General features: G+C 44.5%; 1 protein-coding gene across 1 annotated transcript in view; it reads left to right on the forward strand.

Moving 5' to 3' along the window:
• The first annotated feature begins 4,216 nt into the window (after positions 1-4,216).
• Positions 4,217-21,895, forward strand: part of erbb4b (erb-b2 receptor tyrosine kinase 4b) — a 483,415-nt gene continuing 465,736 nt past the window's right edge. The window contains exon 1 of the mRNA XM_014173740.3: positions 4,217-4,602. Within this exon, the coding sequence (XP_014029215.3) occupies positions 4,521-4,602 (82 nt within the window). The 5' untranslated portion in view covers positions 4,217-4,520. The remainder of the gene's footprint in view (positions 4,603-21,895) is intronic.

Raw genomic sequence — 21,895 nt, forward strand, 5'->3', positions numbered from 1 at the left:
GATGAGATCCTCAGACCCTTTGTGAGACCATATCCTGGTGCGGTTGGCCCTGGGTTCCTCCTAATGCAAGACAATGCTAGACCTCATGTGGCTGGAGTGTGTCAGCAGTTCCTGCAAGAGGAAGGCATTGATGCTATGGACTGGCCCGCCCGTTCCCCAGACCTGAATCCAATTGAGCACATCTGGGACAACATGTCTCGCTCCATCCACCAACGCCACGTTGCACCACAGACTGTCCAGGAGTTGGCGGATGCTTTAGTCCAGGTCTGGGAGGAGATCCCTCAGGAGACCATCCGCCACCTCATCAGGAGCATGCCCAGGCATTGTAGGGAGGTCATACAGGCACGTGGACGCCACACAAACTACTGAGCCTCATTTTGACTTGTTTTAAGGACATTACATCAAAGTTGGATCTGCCTGTAGTGTGGTTTTCCAATTTAATTTTGAGTTTGACTCCAAATCCAGACCTCCATGGGTTGATAAATTGGATTTCCATTAATTATTTTTGTGTGATTTTGTTGTCAGCACATTCAACTATGTAAAGAAAAAAGTATTTAATAAGATTATTTATTTCATTCAGATCTAGGATGTGTTGTTTAAGTGTTCCCTTTATTTTTTTGAGCAGTATATATTTTGATTTGTTTGAATTGGTTACTACATGATTCCATATGGTTTATTTCATAATTTTGATGCCTTCAGTATTATTCTACATTGGGAACCACAGTGAAGAGGCAGAAGGATGCTGGCCTTCTAGGCAGAATTGCAAAGAAAAAGCCATATCTCAGACTAGCCAATAACTGGCCAATAAAAATAAAAGATTAAGATAGGCAAAAGAACACAGACACTGGACAGAGGAACTCTGCCCAGGCCACCATCCCAGAGTCACCTCTTCACTGTTGACGTTGAGACTGGTGTTTTGTGGTTACTATTTAATGAAGCTGCCAGTTGAGGACACGAGTCAGTTTGCACTGTTCTGTGAAGGGAGTAGTACACAGTGTTGTACCAGATCTTCAGTTTCTTGGCCATTTCTAACATGGAAAAGCCTTCATTCCTCAGAACAAGAATAGACTGATGGGTTTCAGAAGAAAGGTCTTTGTTTCAAGGCATTTTGAGCCTGTAATCGAACCCACAAATGCTGATGCTCCAGATACTCAACTAGTCTAAAGAAGGCCAGTTTTATTGCTTCTTTTATCAGAACAACAGGTTTCTGCTGTGCTAACATAATTGGAAAAAGGTTTTCTAATGATCAGTTATACTTTTAAAATGATAAACTTGGATTAGCTAACACAACATGCCATTGGAACACAGGAGTGATGGTTGCTGATAATGGGCCTTTGTACGCCTATGTAGATATTACATAAAAGATCAGCCGTTTCCAGCTACAATAGTTATTTACAACATTAACAATGTCGACACTGTATTTCTGATCAATTTGATGTTATTTTAATGGACAAAAAAATGTAGTAGAACTGTAGTGTATATATGACATTCATCATTATAGGCCAATGCTAAAAAGACTATGCTAGCCATAAAATGTAATGCTTCTCTATAACATGATAATATAAGCAATAATATAGTGTTAGTTGACATAACATTTCATGCAATAACAAACCCTGCAATAACACATTACTTAATCCTCTTTGTTCCTATTTGGATCATAAGGCATCCATGAGAGCGTGACCTTGCTGTCGATCTTCTGCTTTTTTTCAGGATGGCTTTCCATGACAGGCCACAGTCCTTCATCTCCTTCTCCGTGGTTCTTCACCATGTTATTTGTTTAAATAAGTTTAAATTCAGTCTACCTTTTCATTTACCTTGATTCTACATTTCACTTTAACACTTTAATATTCTTAATACAGTTGTATTAAGGGCAAACAACATGCAAAAGGTTCAGAAAGCTTTTAGGCTACAGTAGGCCTACAACACTGCTTAAAAGTGAGCGTGTGTATGTGTACGTGCATGCGCCTGCGAGTGTGTGTGTGTGCTTGCTGTGTGTGTGTGTGTGTGTGTTCATGCACGCCCTATGTGTGCCAAACATAAGAAAATTTGCTTTTCAGACCAGATGTTTTGGCATATTACAGCTCAGAGGGTGTTCTCCCCTCTCTTGAGGTGGAGAGAGAGAGAGAGAGAGAGAGAGAGAGAGGAGAGAGAGAGAGAGAGAGGAGAGAGAGAGAGAGAGGAGAGAGAGAGAGTGTGTAATTGAGAGGTAGGTCATTCTCATGTTCTGATGTGGACACACAACATTTACATTCTATCCGGTCACTCCAACTTAAGATGCAATTTGTTTGTTTTTAAGTTCAAAAGTCAAAGTTGAATAAAAATGTATTCTGTTTAATTCTAGACAACACATAGGCCTACTCTAAGATTATAACCTGCCCTATAACCTGCCCTCATTATGTTATTATGTGTCAAATCAAATTGTATTCATCACATGCTTCGTAAACATCAGGTGTGGACTAACAATCAATCCGTTTTTTTTAACAACAACAATATTTCTAAATAGGATCGGGTCAGAAGCAGAATATCATAAATCTCTCGTTCCCTGAGCATAGAGCAATGTGTGCACACTGTAGGCCTAATGGCTCTTCCCTGGAGCCATGGATGTTTTCCTATCCATTGAAGATAGTTTATTAAATAATGTACATGTAGCCTAGCCGATCTAGTTGTTTTTACTGGCTTCAACATGGAAATACAGGTAACTGCCAAAATAATGGAAACACTTGAGTTAAATGAGGGATACGAAGTATATTGAAAGCAGGTGCTTCCACACAGGTGTGGTTCCTGAGTTAATCAATTAACATCCCATTATTCTCAGGGTCATGTATAAAAATTATGGGCAGGCCATTAAAAACAGGAATGCCTGTTGACTCAAATCATATTGTATTAGTCACATGCTTCATAAACAACAGGTGTGGACTAACAGTGAAAAGCTTAGATACGTCCCTTCCCAAAATTGCAGAGAAAAAGAAAATAGATAAATAATAGAAAATTAAAATACGTAATAATTAAAGTAAAAGTAGATACACAATGAGTAATGATAACCTGGCTATATACAACGGGTGTCAGTACTGAGTCCATGTGCAAGGATACAAGGTAATGGAGGTAGGTATACAGTATACTGTACATATAACTAGGAATAAGGTGACAGATAGTAAACAGTAGCAGCAGTGTACAGTCTGTGATGAGTCAAACACAGTTAGTGTGAAAAGGGACATTGCAGATAGTCCAGGTAGCTATTTAAAGCTCCAATAATGTAAATTTTTAGGCAACCCAACCAAATTCACATAAAAATGTTAGTTATAGATCTGTCATTCTCATTGAAAGCTAGTCTAACAAGCAGTAGATAGGTTCTATTACTGTGCTTCCTGGTCTTAAATTTCGTTTTGGAATCTTTTACTTTTGGTTTTACACACCAGCTTCAAACAGCAGAAAATACAATATTTAAATTCTTTATTTTGTTTTATTTTACCTTCATTTAACTAGACAAGTCAGTTAAGAACAAATTCGTGTTTACAATGAGCCTACCAAAATCAAAAGGCCTCCTGCGGGGACAGGGATTGGGATTAAAAATAAAAATATAGGACAAAACACACATCATGACAAGAGACACCACAAAACTACATAGAGACCTAAGACAACAACATAGCATGGTTATGGAAAATATATTTCACAGCGGTTTAAACGGTACAATGATTATCTACCTTATAGTTGCTTGTTGTGTCACATAAACTGAAATTAGGCCAGTTTTTATCATTTAAACCACCTTGAAATTGCGGAGCGAATTCTGCATAGTGCATCTTTAACTAGCTATTTTGCAGTCTTATATGGCTTAGGGGTAGAAGCTGTTCGTGGTCCTGTTCGTTCCAGACCCATTTAGACATGTCTCTAGAAATGTAACGATAGTCTACAATTTAAATACATTTTAAGTGGCAAGAATAAATGCTAGAGTAGCCTATTATGCTTACATTTAGGTCTCCCAAAACAGGTAGGCATATAACGCATCATTTTGACAAGCAATATTATTTTGTAGATTTAGTAAATTTCAAGGGACCAACGCAACAAATTCAAGGATTTTGGCAACATTAAAAATCCCTGGTTCTAGGAGGAGGGCTTAAATCAATCAGCGCTAACTTCGACCAATCCTGTTGACTGTGGGAGGAGACAGAATTGCAAGGGGGTGTGTCTCTAGACAGTACGCAGTCGCTTAGTACCGTATCCAACTCCGAGAGTAATGAATGGCATGAGCATTGCTTTACTATTTTTGACAAGCCATATCAAAGCGCTACCTTGGAACATACGCTACCTTCTATCGGTTTGAACTTTTATTCACATTTATTCACTAGGCATAAACCAGACAAGGAGAAGAAGAAGACCGAGTTGGACTAATTAGCCTACTACTAACTCGAATCAATAACTTAACCGCAAACTGACACAAGCTTCTACATTTTCATATTTGTCAAGCCGAAAGGGATTTTGTTTCTGGACATGTGAATCAAAGGAGTTACTGCGAACCCCTGAAAATGAAGCTACTTGCATCGGTTCTGTGTTGCTTGGGCTTTCTGCTCACTTCTGCGCTGTTTCGGAGGATCTCTTCACAAGCAGGTGAGTGACAGTTCGGTGTCTGGCTGGCTGGTGCACAGCGCAGGAGGTTTGTGGCTACTCTTGTCACAACTGTCTGCGCGCTGCGCACTGAACAAGTGGTGTGTTGTATGCCTCTTCCAACAGTCCCCACACATTTGGCCGTTTTGTTTACAAACTCTGGGTTGTCCTTCAAATTATCTATACCCACTATGTTGATTTTCGTTCATATCTGCTTTAAAATCACCCTGGCTCTATCTAAGAACATTGAAGAGTAGCCTAAAGTAGCACATACACGTCTCCTCTAATTTAAAGAGGTCGTATTGAGAAATATCAGTATATAGTAGCTAGGCTACTAGGTTATTCTATTGCCACAATGACAAACCATCCGAAATGAAAGAGTGACGTGTGTTTGGCTCGTGTAGAATTTCTGAATTCCTTATGTATTTCTCTCTAACGAAATTAGAGGAATCTCAACGGACAACATGTTTCTGCTCTCAGCCTCGAGTACAAGCCTAGACAGAGAGCGGCACTCTTCATTTTTTGGGAGAATAAGGAGCATTAAATCACCGACACACGTGTCCCTTGGCTTGGACAAACAGTGGACATCACTGAGACTGAGACCAAGTCCACCATAGCCTCCTGGCTCCTGCTTTATTCTCATCTCGCGTCGTCTGTCTCACTGTGAGAGGGGGTGGGCTAGTGGGCATTGGTCCGTCCGTCTGTGTGTGTTTGTTTTCTCAGACAACATTCGATTCCGGTAAATAAAAATCGTGTTTTGTTGGTTTGGTTTACAAGTCGCAGGTACTTTTGTCACTTTGAAAGGGCACATTTGTTCTCTGAATAAACCTATCTATTAACTTTATACCCATAGGTAATAACAATCGCCGGCTATTATTATTATTATTATTATACTAATATTAGCCTAGTCTTTATTATTATTAGCCTAGTATTATTACCAGTTAGTAGTAGACTAGTTTTAGGCATAATAGTATAATATAGCCTAGCCTATAGTAAAGCAAGTAGGCAAGTTGAGTGCTGTTCTAACGAGGTTATGCCTCGTTTCAAACGTACAATACTATATACATTTGACTATGATCCGATTTTTAACACATCGCCCACATTGGTGCGCCGTGCTTGGAGCAGTGCACCTTTACACATGGTGGTAGTCTATAGTATGAACCGGAGAGAAACGCTCTCCGCTCTGCGCCAGGGAAGGGACTGAGAGCGCGCGCTGATACACACCCACACACACACACGCAACACACACGCATACACAGACGCACGCACACACACACACAAACACACCCGATATTTCAGAGTGGTTTTTCCGATCAATATCTACTATGACTGATTTATACACTCTTTAAAAACAAAGAGGTTGTTATGTTGTATAACATACAGTATTTGGCAGGTGTTCATCCCCTTCAGCAAGTGCACTGGGTGTAGGGTTTCTGTCTCTGTCCAGTAGGTAGCATATACACAGCAGCTGGTCTTTTCAACTCTCGTTTAATATCGAATCACATATTCTAAGTAACCAATCCACCATAGCACCACTCTGTTCCGCGCGCCTCACATTCTATGCAACCTGCATGCGGTTTGTTCAGAGCTAAAGGTGCAATACAGCGCACCCGCACTGCCCCAGGGCGACAAGACCTTGTGTGAATTGTCTACTAAACAAAGAGAAGGGAAGAAATAAACCGTCCGTTGCATTCCCGATAAGACCCGTTTAGTTGATAAGCCCTAGATGGTATCTTTCACGTGAGTAATTATTAGAACATTAGACCAATTATAACAATCAAATGTTGTAAACAACATGTGTAGTATTTTTGGCTAGCGCGCCTCGACTCCAAACGATATATTATAGCGTTTTATTTATTTTACCAGGCAAATTCTTATTTACAATGATGTCTTACACTGGCCATACCTGGAAGACACTGGGCCAATTGTGCACTCCCGATCATGGCCTGTTGTGATACAGCCTGGAATCGAACCAGGGTGTCTGTAGTGACACCTCTAGCACTGAGATGCAGTGCCTTAGACCGCTGCGCCACTCGGGAGTCCTCAGGATTGATTAATATATTTTCTGTATTGGAAAGCGGTTGTAGGCCTATGGCAAATGCACTTCTATATATGTGATGCTTCAGCTGTTGCAGTTTGCTGAGAGCATTGTTATCCATAATGCCGTATTCTTATGCAGTTCAGTCTCAGTCAAATAAATCCAACATCCTGCCTGACATAAAGAAGATATGTCTATCCTGTCAAGTTGCAGTGGGCTGTGGATTTAAATCAAGCAGTACTGTGACATTTAGAAGTTAACATAAAATGGTTGCATGGTGGTGGAAGAATACAAATATCAGTGTTAATCGGCTTACTTTGGATTATGTCCCCTCAAAGAGAAGATGGGACACAGAGAAGGAGAAACATCAGGATCATGATCCCAGAAATGAAACCCAAATATTGTCTCTCAAGGCTGGAGACAATATTTTTTTATACGGTAACAATTCAATCAGTAGATAGCCTACCACTATGTGTGAGTCATTGTCTATTCAGTTTGCATGCGTATGTGTCCAGTCTGTGTGTGTGTGCAGTAGGAGTAGGCCTTGCCTGTGTTGGACAGGCAAGAGGGACAGGCAAGAGGGACAGGCAAGAGGTAGAGGCGAGAGGTAGAGGCCAGTCGGACAGGCGAGATGGACAGGTGAGAGGGAGAGGCGAGAGATACTGGCAGGAGGGACAGGCAGGAGGGAGAGGCAAGAGGGACAGGCAGGAGGGAGAGGCGAGAGGGACAGGCGGGAGGGACAGGCGAGAGGGACAGGCGAGGAGGGACAGGCAAGAGGGACAGGCAGGAGGGACAGGCGAGAGGGACAGGCAGGAGGGACAGGCGAGAGGGACAGGCGAGAGGGACAGGCAGGAGGGACAGGCGAGAGGGACAGGCAGGAGGGACAGGCAAGAGGGACAGGCATGAGGGCAGGCGAGAGGGAGAGGCGAGAGGGACAGGCGAGAGGGACAGGCGAGAGGGACAGGCGAGAGGGACAGGCAGGAGGGACAGGCAGGAGGGACAGGCAAGAGGGACAGGCAAGAGGGACAGGCAGGAGGGACAGGCGAGAGGGACAGGCAGGAGGGACAGGCGAGGAGGGACAGGCAGGAGGGACAGGCAGGAGGGACAGGCGAGAGGGACAGGCGAGGAGGGACAGGCAAGAGGGACAGGCAGGAGGGACAGGCGAGAGGGACAGGCAGGAGGGACAGGCAGGAGGGACAGGCGAGAGGGACAGGTGGGAGGGACAGGCGCGGGGACAGGCAAGAAAGACAGGCAGGAGGGACAGGCAAGAGGGACAGGTGAGAGGGAGAGGTGAGAGGGACAGGCGAGAGGGAGAGGCGAGAGGGACAGGAAGGAGGGACAGGCGACAGGGACAGGCGAGAGGGACAGGCAGCAGGGACAGGCAGGAGGGACAGGCGAGAGGGAGAGGCTTGACTCAGCACTTGACTTCACCTTTGTCATGTGTGCCTCTGGGTGTCCCGATGTCCCACAGCTGCACCTCTGGCATAACACACTTTACAGAGGGTGGTTACACTCTCCAGATTTGCTTGGCCGCATCCGAAACGGTACTCAATAGAGGTAGGGCTCTTGTCAAAAGTATCCCATTTAGGGTATATGGTGATGTGAGGTAGGCAGGTAGTCCATCGTGAAGGCTTTTATTTGCAAGGTGGGAATTTCAAGGTGCCAAACATAGGTCTAACCTACTCACAGTATTTACAAAACAACAAACAGGATGAAGAGCAACGTTACTGACAAGCACAGACTTGACCAGGCCTCATAATATGACTGTACTCTGTCAGGCCAAATGCCCGCGTCAGAAAGTTAGGGTTGAAATACCTTTATCCATGATGCATTTCGTCATGGAAATCAACCAATCAACAGGTGGGAATGCGCCACAACACAGTTAAACATGGCACTCACCTCCATTTTTCTGTCACAATCATTTCCCCAGTATCCGGTTTGGAGCGTGAAGTCACAAGCTCTGACGGTCTCTACTGCATAGCAACCTAGTGGTGCCAAAAGCCCCAGTCTGCCCTAGAAAGCCTATATAAATTAGGATCGCCAGAACAGCCTCAAATGTTTTTTAGACGGACGTTTTGGGCTCTAAAATGTGTTTATTATGATCAAGTTCGATCCTCATAGTGAATTCTTTTAAATCATTTTTGCTACAAATGGAGACAGGCTATTGAATGAAATAGTGATCCATTCTGACTACTACATTTGTCTTCACACAGGACCACGTGCTGACGCAGACCAATCACAGGCTGCTATGAGGAGGCTCTGGCCTTCATGCCATTGACCAGTAGTTCTCAATCCTGGTCCTGGGGACCCAAAGGCCTATAATTTTCTTTAACAAATTAATGAGTAAAAAGGTAGGCCTAAATAGTTGCAATCATATTTCCATGAAGTTGTTTTAATATATGACTTATTGTCAACATTGTAGGCCTACTTGTAAGAGATCAGCTCCGGTTGCCATTTCAGACACACACTGTGTTTGCCCTTTTTGCTCCCTTCAGATGCTGTTTGTTTTTGCTTGCTTTGAAAGAAGGGAAATTTCCATTGAAGTAGGTAAAAATGTATGGCGTCTGAGTCCTATTAATATTTATTGAATTACAAAAAAAACTCCAATTTAATTTGGAGCTTTATCAAGGGAAATGGGACGCAGTCTCGTCTTGGATGTTTTGATCATTTTTCATGATTCATATTTTATGTTTGCCTAGGCCTATATCCCCCGGTAATTTTGGTTGTACTATGTTTGAAAAGCTATATAATTGTAATTAATGTACATTAAGGACACTACATGAAGGTAATTTCAAGTTTTCATGTTTTAATGTCTGGCATTAAGATGTCTTTGGTTCACATAGTGTCAATATTCTGACATTGGGTCTTAGGGACCATATCACCAATTTACAACCAAGTAGCAATGTTGATAAACCATATGAGCAGTCCCTTTTACGCTGAGTATCCCCACAAACAGAGACTACAGTAGATGAAATGACAAGGACAAGTTGATTGTGTGATATTTGGATGTTTTTTCTTATTACGCCAATCTTGAGTTCACAGTACATCTAAATGTTTACATGGTCTGACTGACTCAAACAGGGAGTCTGGACAGCAGAGAATGGGAATGTATTTGGCTTGTGGCTTTCACAGTTTCTCAGCTACGTCACTTGTATTACATGTGCTCCCCTCCATTTCTTTCTATCAAAGCAAAAAAGAATGGTGTCATTTTCTGCCCACACGGCAATACACCACCGTCACACAAAGACCCTCTTATTCATTCCTCTAAAATCTTTGGCTATAAAGATGATGTGACCTCTGTGTCTCTGGCACTCAGCTGGAAGAATAGTGAGCTTTGATTTCCAGGCGATCCCCTCTGTAGCCCAGTGAAGGCAGACTAGCGGGCTGCTCAGTGAAGGCAGACTAGCGGGCTGCTCAGTGAAAGCAGACTAGCGGGCTGCTCAGTGAAAGCAGACTAGCGGGCTGCTCAGTGAAAGCAGACTAGCGGGCTGCTCAGTGAAAGCAGACTAGCGGGCTGCTCAGTGAAAACAGACTAGCGGGCTGCTCAGTGAAAGCAGACTAGCTGGCTGCTCAGTGAAAGCAGAGGTGCTCGTGAGGCGCTCTGCGCTAGCGAAGGCAGACTAGCGGGCTGCTCAGTGAAAGCAGACTAGCGGGCTGCTCAGTGAAAGCAGACTAGCGGGCTGCTCAGTGAAAGCAGACTAGCGGGCTGCTCAGTGAAAGCAGACTAGCGGGCTGCTCAGTGAAAACAGACTAGCGGGCTGCTCAGTGAAAGCAGAGGCGCTCGTGAGGCGCTCTGCGCTAGCTGCTCTCTGCCCCCTGAGTTAAGTGTCTTAATCAGATGAGGAACATGCAATACACAAAACAACTGAAGAGCTGAAGAGAACAGTAAGAACAGTGACACCAGGATACATTTGTGTGTGTGTGTGTTGTGTGTGTGTGTGTGTGTGTGTGTGTGTGTGTGTGTGTGTGTGTGTGTGTGTGTGTGTGTGTGTGTGTGTGTGTGTGTGTGTGTGACTATGGTGGCTTATAAAGGGGGGGGGGGGATGATAGGGCATAGATATAATGTTTGTTGGTTGTTTTTCCAGTATTAGATACAGTAAGTGTTGACAAGCGAGAGAGAGAGGACATACATACAGTAGCCTAGCTGATCTTTGGATCCCCATATACACTCATATATTGTGTGTGCAGTCGCTAGACGCACAAGGAGGGGCAGAGAATGATCATTTCTTAATAGAATTATGAGCACCAACCAAGCCCGAGGTCCACAGCGCTTTGTTTGGACTGTGATTCATCACATGTTGGTAATTCATCACATGTTGGTAATTCATCACGTTGGTAATTCATCACATGTGGCCTAGGTCTACTGCTGCACATGAGATTGCAAATCATGTATGTGTGATTACGGCTTAATCTGCTACATGAGACAAATAGACTACTGTGCTTCTGATTAGGCCTTGTGAGTTCCCCTCTTTCGCAGTCTTTTTGTCTCTGTTTATCTTTATCTCTCTCTCTCTCTCTCTCGCTCCTGTTCTTTTTCATAATGCTCTATCTATGGTCTCAGTAGTTCCACTCTCCTCTCTTTGAAAGTAAATCTTGTTTTTATTCATTATTTACCCCGGTACATGCTCACAACATGGCCAGTCTTAGTGTGCCAGCTGGCTTTGTGTAGGAATTACAATTTACACTAACTGCAGGGTGTCTGAGTATGGGCTGAAAGCCAAGAATACTGCCCAAGGGTGCTAGGGATGCTCTTTCCCCTTTTCTGAATCTGTGTGTGTGTGTGTGTGTGGTTGTGTTTGTGTGTTTGTGTGTTTGTGTGTGTGTGTGTGTGTGTGTGCGTGCGTGCGTGCGTGTGTGTGTGTGTGTGTGCACGCACGTTTTCATGCCTGTGTGTGTTTCTCAAGTCAAGTATCATGATCCTTTTCTTTTTACAGAGAATAATGATTTGAGGGAAAATGTAAATGACATCAGCACATGTTTGCCAAGATGGATTTCTAATAGGATTTGGTCTCGGTGGTGGAATCAATTCTTCTTGTTTTAATTAGGATGTCTATTCTATTATGGGGGAAGCCCTCCCACTGAGAGAAGCCAGCAGTACTGTCACATCCTACATACATACAGCACTGACACATCCTATATCCTACAGGCTTTATCTCGGTACTATTTATGACCGCTGTCATACAGTACTAGGATTGCCAAAAAAAAGGTTTCCCAGAAATCCTGGCTGGAGGATTTGATATTTTCTGTTTATTAATCCCTCCTCTTCTGGAAAACCTGGGATTTTTTGGGAAAGTGCCCCTTACAGTACACTGGCTTACAGACATAGAGTATAGCAGCTGAATAAATCAGATCTCATGTACAGTACAGGAACTGCCAATTAGTGCTTAGCCCATACCGGTAGCTAGCAGGCCTGCATTGCATCACACTGCTCTGCTTTGCACTGGTAAACATCGTCTTCTCTCTGTCTTTCTGTGTCTATGACATGTTCAGTACATTTAGTGTTATGACCCATCTTTCAACAGAGATTTATTCAAATGAGCAGGAAAAATACAGATGTCTAGATCCTTCCAAATGCATCCATCTAGTGTGTGTGGTGTGTGTGTGTGTGTGTGTGTGTGTGTGTGTGTGTGTGTGTGTGTGTGTGTGTGTGTGTGTGTGTGTGTGTGTGTGTGTGTGTGTGTGTGTGTGTGTGTGTGCCAGAGGCTGAGAGACTGTCTGTCAGTTAGGAGGGTTGGCGGAGTGAATGGCCTTTCGACGAGTGTGTTGTGAAGGTTTAAACTGACAGTAGGGCTGGAAGGAGGGAGGACCAGGGGGGAGAGGGGAGGAGACAGAGGGGTGGGGGAGGAGACAGAGGGATGAAGCCTCAATGGGGATTGACAGCATCAACTCTGGTAATCCACAGTCTTTTCCCTCTTTCTCTTTCTATGACTGTTGCACTCGTCTATACAGTACTTCCCACACGCTTCTATCCTTTGTTTTCTCTGTGCGCTTCACAAAAGAGGAAATAATTAGAATGACAATGGAAATATGGCTAATCTCCTCTAAGACGCACTCATTACCACAATGTTTAGAGTTAAATGTTCAGATAATTGTTGCCTTTATAATTTCTGGTCTCTCTCAACCTTGTTATTCCCTCTGAAGTGTCTGACAAGTCAGGGTGATTTGTTTTATTCTCTACTTTTTCTTTTCTCTCTCCCACTCTCCCTCCCTCTCCTCTTCCTTGGCTCCTTAATAATAGTGGGGAACAAATCAAAGAATAATAATAGGTTGGCAAACCCAACCATGGAAGCAGCTCACGCTCCGCTCCACCTTCTGAAGAGTGTTTCATGTGTTTCGTGTTGCGGGGGCGCTAAAGGGCAAATTTCTCTCTTGTTTTTTTCTTTCTCTCTTCTTTCTTTTTCTCTTTCAGTAATCCCTGTTTAAAATATTCATAGCTAATCTGCGTTTACAATGTAATTACAGCAGGGGCTTTGAGTGATATTGACTGCTTCAGGACAGCTGGAACGCTCACTTAAAGCTTAATCTTGATTTAGCCGATTTGTGTGTGCATGAATAAGTAGAACAACAAGGCAACGATGTGTAATTCTGCACGGTCAGTTAAGATAAAGCTGCTTTTAATGTATCAGCAGGCACAGCCAAACAGAGAAAACCTAACATATTAAAATGCTTTTTGTTTGTGTCTCTCCTCTCTATTCTTCTCTTTCTTTCGCTCTTTCTCACTCTCTCTTTCTCAAATTTTCTCTCTCTCTCTAACTCTCTCTTTCTCTATCTCTCTCACTCGCCCCCCCCTCTCCCTCTCTCTCTCTCTCTCTCTCTCTAACTCCCTCTCTTTAACTCTCTCTCTTTTAAACTCTCTCTCTTTCTTTCTTTCATTTTTTCTTTCTTTCTTTTGTTCTCTCTCTCTCTCTCCCTCTCTCAATTGCATTTTCAATTTAAGGGGCTTCATTGTTATGGAAAACATATGTTTACATTGCCAAAGCAAGTGAAATAGATAATAAACAAAAGTGAAATAAACAAAAAGAAATTAACAGTGAACATTACACTCACAGAAGTTCCAAAATAATAAAGACATTTCAAATGTCATATTATGTCTATATACAGTGTTGTAATGATGTGCAAATAGTTAAAGTACAAAAGGGAAAATAAATAAACAAAAATATAGGTTGTATTTACAATGGTGTTTGTTCTTCACTGGTCACAAATCTTGCTGCTGTGATGGCACACTGTGGTATTTCACCCAATAGATATGGGAGTTTATCAAAATTGGATTTGTTTTCAGATTCTTTGTGGGTCTATGTAATCTGATGGAAATAGGTGTCTCTAAAATGGTCATACATTTTGCAGGAGGTTAGGAAGTGCAGCTCAGTTTCCACCTAATTATGTGGGCAGTGTGCACATAGCCTGTCTTCTCTTGAGAGCCAGGTCTGTCTCAAAACCAAGACTATGCTCACTGAGTCTGTGCATAGTTAAAGATTTCCTTCATTTTGGGTCAGTCACAGTGGTCAGGTATTCTGTTATGGGCCAAATAGCATTCTAGTTTTCTCAGGTTTTTTAAAATAAATTATTTCCAATGTGTCAAGTAATTATCTTTTTGTTTTCTCATGATTTGGTTGGGTCTAACTGTGTTGCTGTTCTGAAGCGCTGTGGGGTCTGTTTGTGTTTATGAACAGAGACCCAGGACCAGCTTGCTCTTCTCCAGGTTCATCTCTCTGTAGGTGATGGCTTTGTTATGGAAGGTTTGGGAAACGCTTCCTTTTAGGTGGTTGTAGAATTGAACAGCTATTTTCTGGATTTTGATAATTAGCGGGTATCGGCCTAATTCTGCTCTGCATGCATTATTTGGTGTTTAACGTTGTACACCGAGGATATTTTTGCAGAATTCTGTATGCCTAGTCTCAATTTGGTGTTTGTCCCATTTTGTGAATTATTGGGTGGTGAGTGGACCCCAGACCTCACAACCATAAAGGGCAGTGGGTTCTTTAACTGATTCAAGTATTTTTTGTGTGCTCTAGGGCAATGGTGTCTAGATGGAATTTGTATTCGTGGTCTCTCTCTCTCTCTATCTCGATGTCTCTCTCTCTCTCTCTCTCTCTCTCTCTCTCTCTCTCTCTCTCTGAGTTGTGTTTGTGCTCTTTTTCTGCAGGTAGATTATTCATTGTGCTTCAGGGTTTTGGGGCGATGCGTCCCTTTAAATGAACCACTTGCGTTTGTGACCTGTAATAAATGAGTTTGCAGTCAGTCGTGGAAGCTGTAAGGAGGCATCAGGGAGTGTGGGAATTTACACAGAGGGAGGTGAGAGAGAGAGGATGATAAAGGGAGGGATTGAAAGTGATTTCAGAGATTCTAGAGGGAATGGGATGCAGACTAATAGAATGAGAGAAAGAGAGGAAGATAAATGAGGGAAGGGAGGGTAGAGAAATAGAGGATGAGAGAGTGAGATAAGGTAAAGGAGAAAGTGAAGAGAGAGAGAGTGTGAGAGAGGGAGAGAGGAACCGAGAAAGAGAGAGAGATGGGGTGAAGGAGAGAGAGAAAGTCATGGAAACTGAGTAATCGCTCAGAGAGAAAGAGAGAGAGAGAGAAAGTCAGGGAAATGGAGTGATCGCTCAGAGAGAGAGAAAGAGAAAGTCAGGGAAACAGAGTGTTCGCTCAGAGAAAGAGAGAGAGAGAGAGAGAGAGAGAGAAAGTCAGGGAAACAGAGTGTTCGCTCAGAGAAAGAGAGAGAGAGAAAGTCAGGGAAACGGAGTGTTCGCTCAGAGACAGAGAGTTAGAGAGAGAGAAAGTCAGGGAAACGGAGTGTTCGCTCAGAGAAAGAGAGTTAGAGAGAGAGAAAGTCAGGGAAACAGAGTGTTCGCTCAGAGACAGAGAGTTAGAGAGAGAAAGTCAGGGAAACAGAGTGTTCGTGCAGAGAGAGAGAGAGAGAGAGAGAAAGTCAGGGAAACAGAGTGTTCGCTCAGAGAAAGAGAGAGAGAGAAAGTCAGGGAAACGGAGTGTTCGTGCAGAGAGAGAGTTAGAGAGAGAGAAAGTCAGGGAAACGGAGTGTTCGCTCAGAGACAGAGTGTTAGAGAGAGAGAAAGTCAGGGAAACAGAGTGTTCGCTCAGAGACAGAGAGTTAGAGAGAGAGAAAGTCAGGGAAACAGAGTGTTCGTGCAGAGAGAGAGTGCTTGAAAGTCAGGGAGACGGAGTGATTGCTCAGAGAGTCTGAGTGGCATGCAGTGACAGAAATAGCATGCGTAGTCAACAGCTCTATTGTTCAGCATCTCCCATGGCCCTGAGTTTAGAGGGCTGTGAACCTTGTGTCGCTCTGTGTCACTGTGTGCCAGCACAGCCAGCCTCTGCTACACACACACACACACACACACACACACACACACCACACACACACACACACACACACACACACACACACACACACACACACACACACACACACACACACACACACACACACGCACAAAACACTCTGTGCCAGCCTCCGCAGCCAGCGGGGCCTGACTGTCACCCGACTGTGGCTCCGGTGTGTGTGTGTGTGTGTGTGTGTGTGTGTGTGTGTGTGTGTGTGTGTGTGTGTGTGTGTGTGTGTGTGTGTGTGTGTGTGTGTGTGTGTGTGTGTGTGTGTGTGTGTGTGTGTGTGTGTGTGTGTGTGTAAGCACCAAGCAGTCACCTTGCAGCAGAGCAGAAATAGTGCAGCCCTCTATCCCTGCCTGGGTGTAAAGGTACATTAAGCACAGAATGAGGAGGGGAAAGGCAATTGACCTTGGCTGGGTGGCTGAGCTGGCTGCTTGGCTGGAGGTGTGTGTGTGTCTCTGTGTGTCTGTGTGTGTGGATGGTGATGATGATGATGATGATGCAAGGTGCAGGGAAAGTACCTTTGTTCAGAGAAGAGAAAACAGCCTGGTTAGGTGTAAGCAACAGAAACATGGTCATCTATATGGACAGCTTGCTATGATATAAACCCAACAATTGGCAAAGCTAAGATAGATAAGATTACATTTACATTTACGTCATTTAGATGATGTGTCTGGTCACTTTAATGTCATGAAGTGGTTCATGTTCAGGACGTGTATGAGTCTGTAATTGCATAGTAATTATACTCTTAGAATTATTTCAGAACTTATGTGCAATTCCTTTGTCCTGGAACTGAGATTAGCAAAATGAATTGGTTTGATTGATATGAAAAAGGTCATAATCATGACTCTTAAACAGCAAGATAGTGACTAGGTAAGGGAAGTGGTGGAAAGAAACAATGAGTTAGTGAGTGGAGGATGACAAAGAGGCAGCCCAGGCCCAAAGTCAACTGCCTGCTACCCCTGCTGTTACTGGTCGTTTACCTGAGACACTGGTACTTTATCACACCGACTGCTGCAGCTGCCCACAGTGGCCATGGACACACACACACACACACACACACACACACACACACACACACACACACACACACACACACACACACACACACACACACACACACACACACACACACACACACACACACACACACACACGTGCCCATTGCAAACAGACAGGGGTGTCATGCTGAGGTTCAAGCTGTTTATGTGCCCCCCACTCCTTCGTTCTATCGCTCCTCTCCTGCTAAGAGACATTATCCCCCCTAGCAAGGTGAACACCATGATGATGTAAGATCGTTTGTAGCAGTGAGTGAGAAAAAGAGTGCGAGAGGGGGGTGAGAGAAGGAGAGGGTGAAAGAGAGCGAGAGAGCGCGAGAGAGAGAGGGAGAGGGAGAAAGATGGAAGGAGAGGAGAAAGAGGGAGATTTTAATGGGGAAAGTGTTTCATTTTAGCTGTATGGAGAGGAGAGACTCACTCTGTGTCCCAATTGACACCCTATTCCCTATATAGTGCACTACGTTTGATCAGGGCCCATAGGGCTCTCACTAAAAGTAGTGCACTATATAGGAAATAGGGTGCCATTTGCCACGCAAAACCAGGCGTTCCGGCAGGCTAGGGGTTTTTAGCAGGGACAGACAGACAGGTGTGAAAGGGACATGGGTGAGGCTGGTTGGTCCCCAGGAGAGTTTGGCCACTATCACAGCTGCTGGACGACACATTAATCAAGCCTGGCCCTGGGGGAGAGCTGGGACGGTGACAGGGACACTTCATCCTAACACAGGACACAGGACAGGACAGCCATATACTGATAAGACAGACACACACTGCCTGTCTACTCTTCTGTTCTGTTCTCTTCCCTTCTCTTCCCCTTACAGAAAAAACACATGATTTCACATGTGGGAAAACAAGATTTCACATTCATTTTACATGTGAAATCATGTGAAAATGTGTTTTTGGAACACTTCACATGTTATCACGTTGTTTTACATGTTGTCACATTATCACATTAGCTTCACATGTTATCACATTGCTTTACATGTTGTCACATTATCACATTAACTTCACATGTTATCACATTGCTTTACATGTTGTCACATTATCACATTAACTTCACATGTTATCACATTGCTTTACATGTTGTCACAATAACTTCACATGTTATCACATTGTTTTACATGTTGTCACATTATCACATTAACTTCACATGTTATCACATTGCTTTACATGTTGTCACATGTTATCACAATAACTTCACATTATCACAATAACTTCACATTATCACAATAACTTTATGTGATCACATGTAAACATGTGTTTTTGGAACACTTCACATGTGAAATTCATGTGGTCTCTTCTAGTCTCTTCTTTTCTATTTTTTTCTTTTCTTTTCTCATCTCTTCTATCCTCTCCTTATCAACTCCCATATCCATCCTCCCTCTCTTTCTGCTGCTTGTCTCTCCCTGCTTTTCGTGGATGGCATGGGGTGATTGATTGATTCAGGTCCAACATGCCTGGGTTCATTTGGGGGCAGACCAAGGACGCTGTTAAATTAGTAATTTTGAAAGTAGCACTCACGAGCCAAAAGTGGTCTCTGAAAACAGCTTACTACGTCAGATATGTGCAGGTATGTGCACCACGTCATTGCTCTCTCTCTCTCTATATATCTGCTGTGTCCACTAAGCCATTGGGCCCGCTCTGCAACCTCATTGGATAACGCTGGGCAGGCCTCTTAATAGCTGTCACTCAAACGTGAGGCACTGAAGCTAAATAGGATAGAACACAAATTGCTAGGGGCTAGCCCACGTTGGGGGAAATGTAGGGGAAATGGTGCGGGACAGCTTCAAGAAAGCAGTCGCTTTCAAACTATGGATTTCATAGCTAATTGAGGTAAGACAGTGATTCTGCTCATAGATTATGCATGTCTGAACTACACATTGACACATCCAGCCCAAAGCGGGAGGTTTAAAAAAGACTTTCTTAGTTGCCAAAGTAGCAGAGCATGTCTTTAACCATGAAGCCCCAATGTGTGTCTGTGCGAACAGCCCCAATGTGTTACAGACAGAATAAGGTGTCTGTGTGAACAGCCCCAATGTGTTACAGTCAGGATAAGGTGTCTGTGTGAACAGCCCCAATGTGTTACAGACAGGATAAGGGGTCTGTGCGAACAGCCCCAATGTGTTACAGACAGAATAAGGTGTCTGTGCAACAGCCCCAATGTGTTACAGACAGAATAAGGTGTCTGTGCAACAACCCCAATGTGTTACAGACAGGATAAGGTGTCTGTGTGAACAGCCCCAATGTGTTACAGACAGGATAAGGTGTCTGTGCAACAGCCCCAATGTGTTACAGACAGGATAAGGTGTCTGTGCAACAGCCCCAATGTGTTACAGACAGAATAAGGTGTCTGTGTGAACAGCCCCAATGTGTTACAGACAGGAAAAGGTGTCTGTGCGAACAGCCCCAATGTGTTACAGACAGGATAAGGTGTCTGTGCAACAGCCCCAATGTGTTACAGATAGGATTAGGTGTCTGTGTGAACAGCCCCAATGTGTTACAGACAGGATAAGGTGTCTGTGCAACAGCCCCAATGTGTTACAGACAGGATAAGGTGTCTGTGTGAACAGCCCCAATGTGTTACAGACAGGATAAGGTGTCTGTGCAACAGCCACGTTACTTCAAATTAGAGTGCAGTCACAACTCACAGCTCTTAGTTTTCTATAACTATGTTCCTCTACCTATACACAAACTCTATGTCCTCCTGGGCAGTAGCTGCTCAGTGTGCTCTGTGAGCAGTGGCAAAGGTAGAAACAGTATCTACCCCTGTGTGTTCTGGGGGCTCAGACATAAGTAGAGAGTGTGACAGGTAGAGACAGTGGGACAGGTAGAGACAGGTCGAGACAGTGGGACAGGTAAAGACAGTGTGACAGGTAGAGACAGGTAGCGACAGGTAGAGACAGTGTGACAGGTAGAGACAGTAGGACAGGTAGAGACAGGTAGAGACAGTGGGACAGGTAGAGGCAGTGAGACAGGTAGAGACAGTGGGACAGGTAGAGACAGGTCGAGACAGTGGAACAGGTAAAGACAGTGTGACAGGTAGAGACAGGTAGCGACAGTGGGACAGGTAGAGACAGTGTGACAGGTAGAGACAGGTAGAGACAGTGGGACAGGTTCGAGACAGTGGGACAGGTAGAGGCAGTGAGACAGGTAGAGACAGTGGGACAGGTAGCGACAGTGGGACAGGTCAAGACAAGTAGAGACCGTGTGACAGGTAGAGACAGTGGGACAGGTAGAGACAGTGTGACAGGTAGAGACAGTGGGACAGGTAGAGACAGTGTGACAGGTAGAGACAGTAGGACAGGTATAGACAGGTAGAGACAGTGGGACAGGTAGAGACAGGTAGATACCGTGGGACCGGTAGAGACAGTGTGACAGGTAGAGACAGGTAGAGACAGTGTGACAGGTAGAGACAGGTAGAGACAGTGGGACAGGTAGAGACAGGTAGAGACAGTGGGACAGGTAGAGACAGTGGGACAGGTAGAGACAGGTAGAGACAGTGGGACAGGTTGAGACAGGTAGAGACAGTGGGACAGATAGAGACAGTGGGACAGGCTAAGACAAGTAGAGACAGTGCGACAGGTAGAGACAGTGGGACAGGTAGATACAGTGGGACAGGTAGAGACAGGTAGAAACAGGTAGAGACAGTGGGACAGGTAGAGACAGTAGGACAGGTAGAGACAGTGGGACCGGTAGAGAAAGTGGGACAGTCGGAGACAGTGGGACCAGTAGAGAAAGTGGGACAGGGGGAGACAGTGGGACAGGTAGGGACAGTACGACAGGTGGGGACAGTGGGACAGGTATAAACTATGGGACAGGTAGATACAGCGAGACAGGTAGAGACAGCGGGACAGGTAACACACTGTAACAGGGAGAGACAGAGGGACAGAGAGAGACAGAGGGACAAGGAGAGACAGTGGGACAGGTAGAGACAGGGACAGGTAGAGACAGTAGGACAGGTAGAGACAGTGGGACAGTTAGTTAAAATGGAACAGGTAGATACAGTGGGACAGGTATAGACAGTGTGACAGGAATATACAGTGGACCAGGTAGAGACAGTGGGCCAGGTAAAAAACAATGGGACAGGAAGAGACAGTGGGACAGCTAGTTAAGATGGGCCAGGTAGAGACAGTGGGCCAGGTAAAAACAATGGGACAGGTTAAGACAGCGGGACAGGTAGAGACAGCGAGACAGGTAGAGACAGTGTAACAGGGAGAGACAGAGGGACAGAGAGAGACAGAGGGACAGGGAGAGACCGTGGGACAGGAAGGACAGAGGGACAGGTAGAGACATTGTCCTCCCCAGGCCAGTGTGTGCCCAGAGCTGAAGCTGTGTGTTCTCTCTAGGGGCCCCTCCCGGTAAGAGAACACCATTTTAACGGAGGGCCAGGAAACAAGGGTTGGACGAGGAGCCAGGGTTGGTTAGAGAACAAGGAGGACAGTGTCTTTTGGTTTCGTCCCAAATGGCACCCTATTCCCTTTATAGTGCACTACTTCTGACCAGGGCCCATAGAGTGGCATTTGGGATGCCAGCTCACTAAGGAGTATCCTCACTAAGGAGTATCCTCACTAAGGAGCTTCCACGTTCACATGACTGGTGATGAGGCGGCTGATACCTTGAGAGAACCGAGTCCTTGGCTGGCTCTGTCTTTGCGTACGTGAGACATCATATTACTCTGTGTATGTCCCAAATGGCACCCTATTCCCTTTGTAATGCACTACGTACAGTATTTGGGGCCTTGATCAACAGTAATGCACTTTATAAGGAATAGGGTGCCACAACTGAGATTTCATACTATCCGTTGAGTCAGTCTTATCTGTTTGGTAAATGGTTGGGCTATGAGAGAATGCTGCCTTGT

This window comes from Salmo salar, chromosome 25 (assembly GCF_965601325.2).
Source record: "Salmo salar chromosome 25, fSalSal1, whole genome shotgun sequence".
Taxonomy (NCBI): domain Eukaryota; kingdom Metazoa; phylum Chordata; class Actinopteri; order Salmoniformes; family Salmonidae; genus Salmo; species Salmo salar.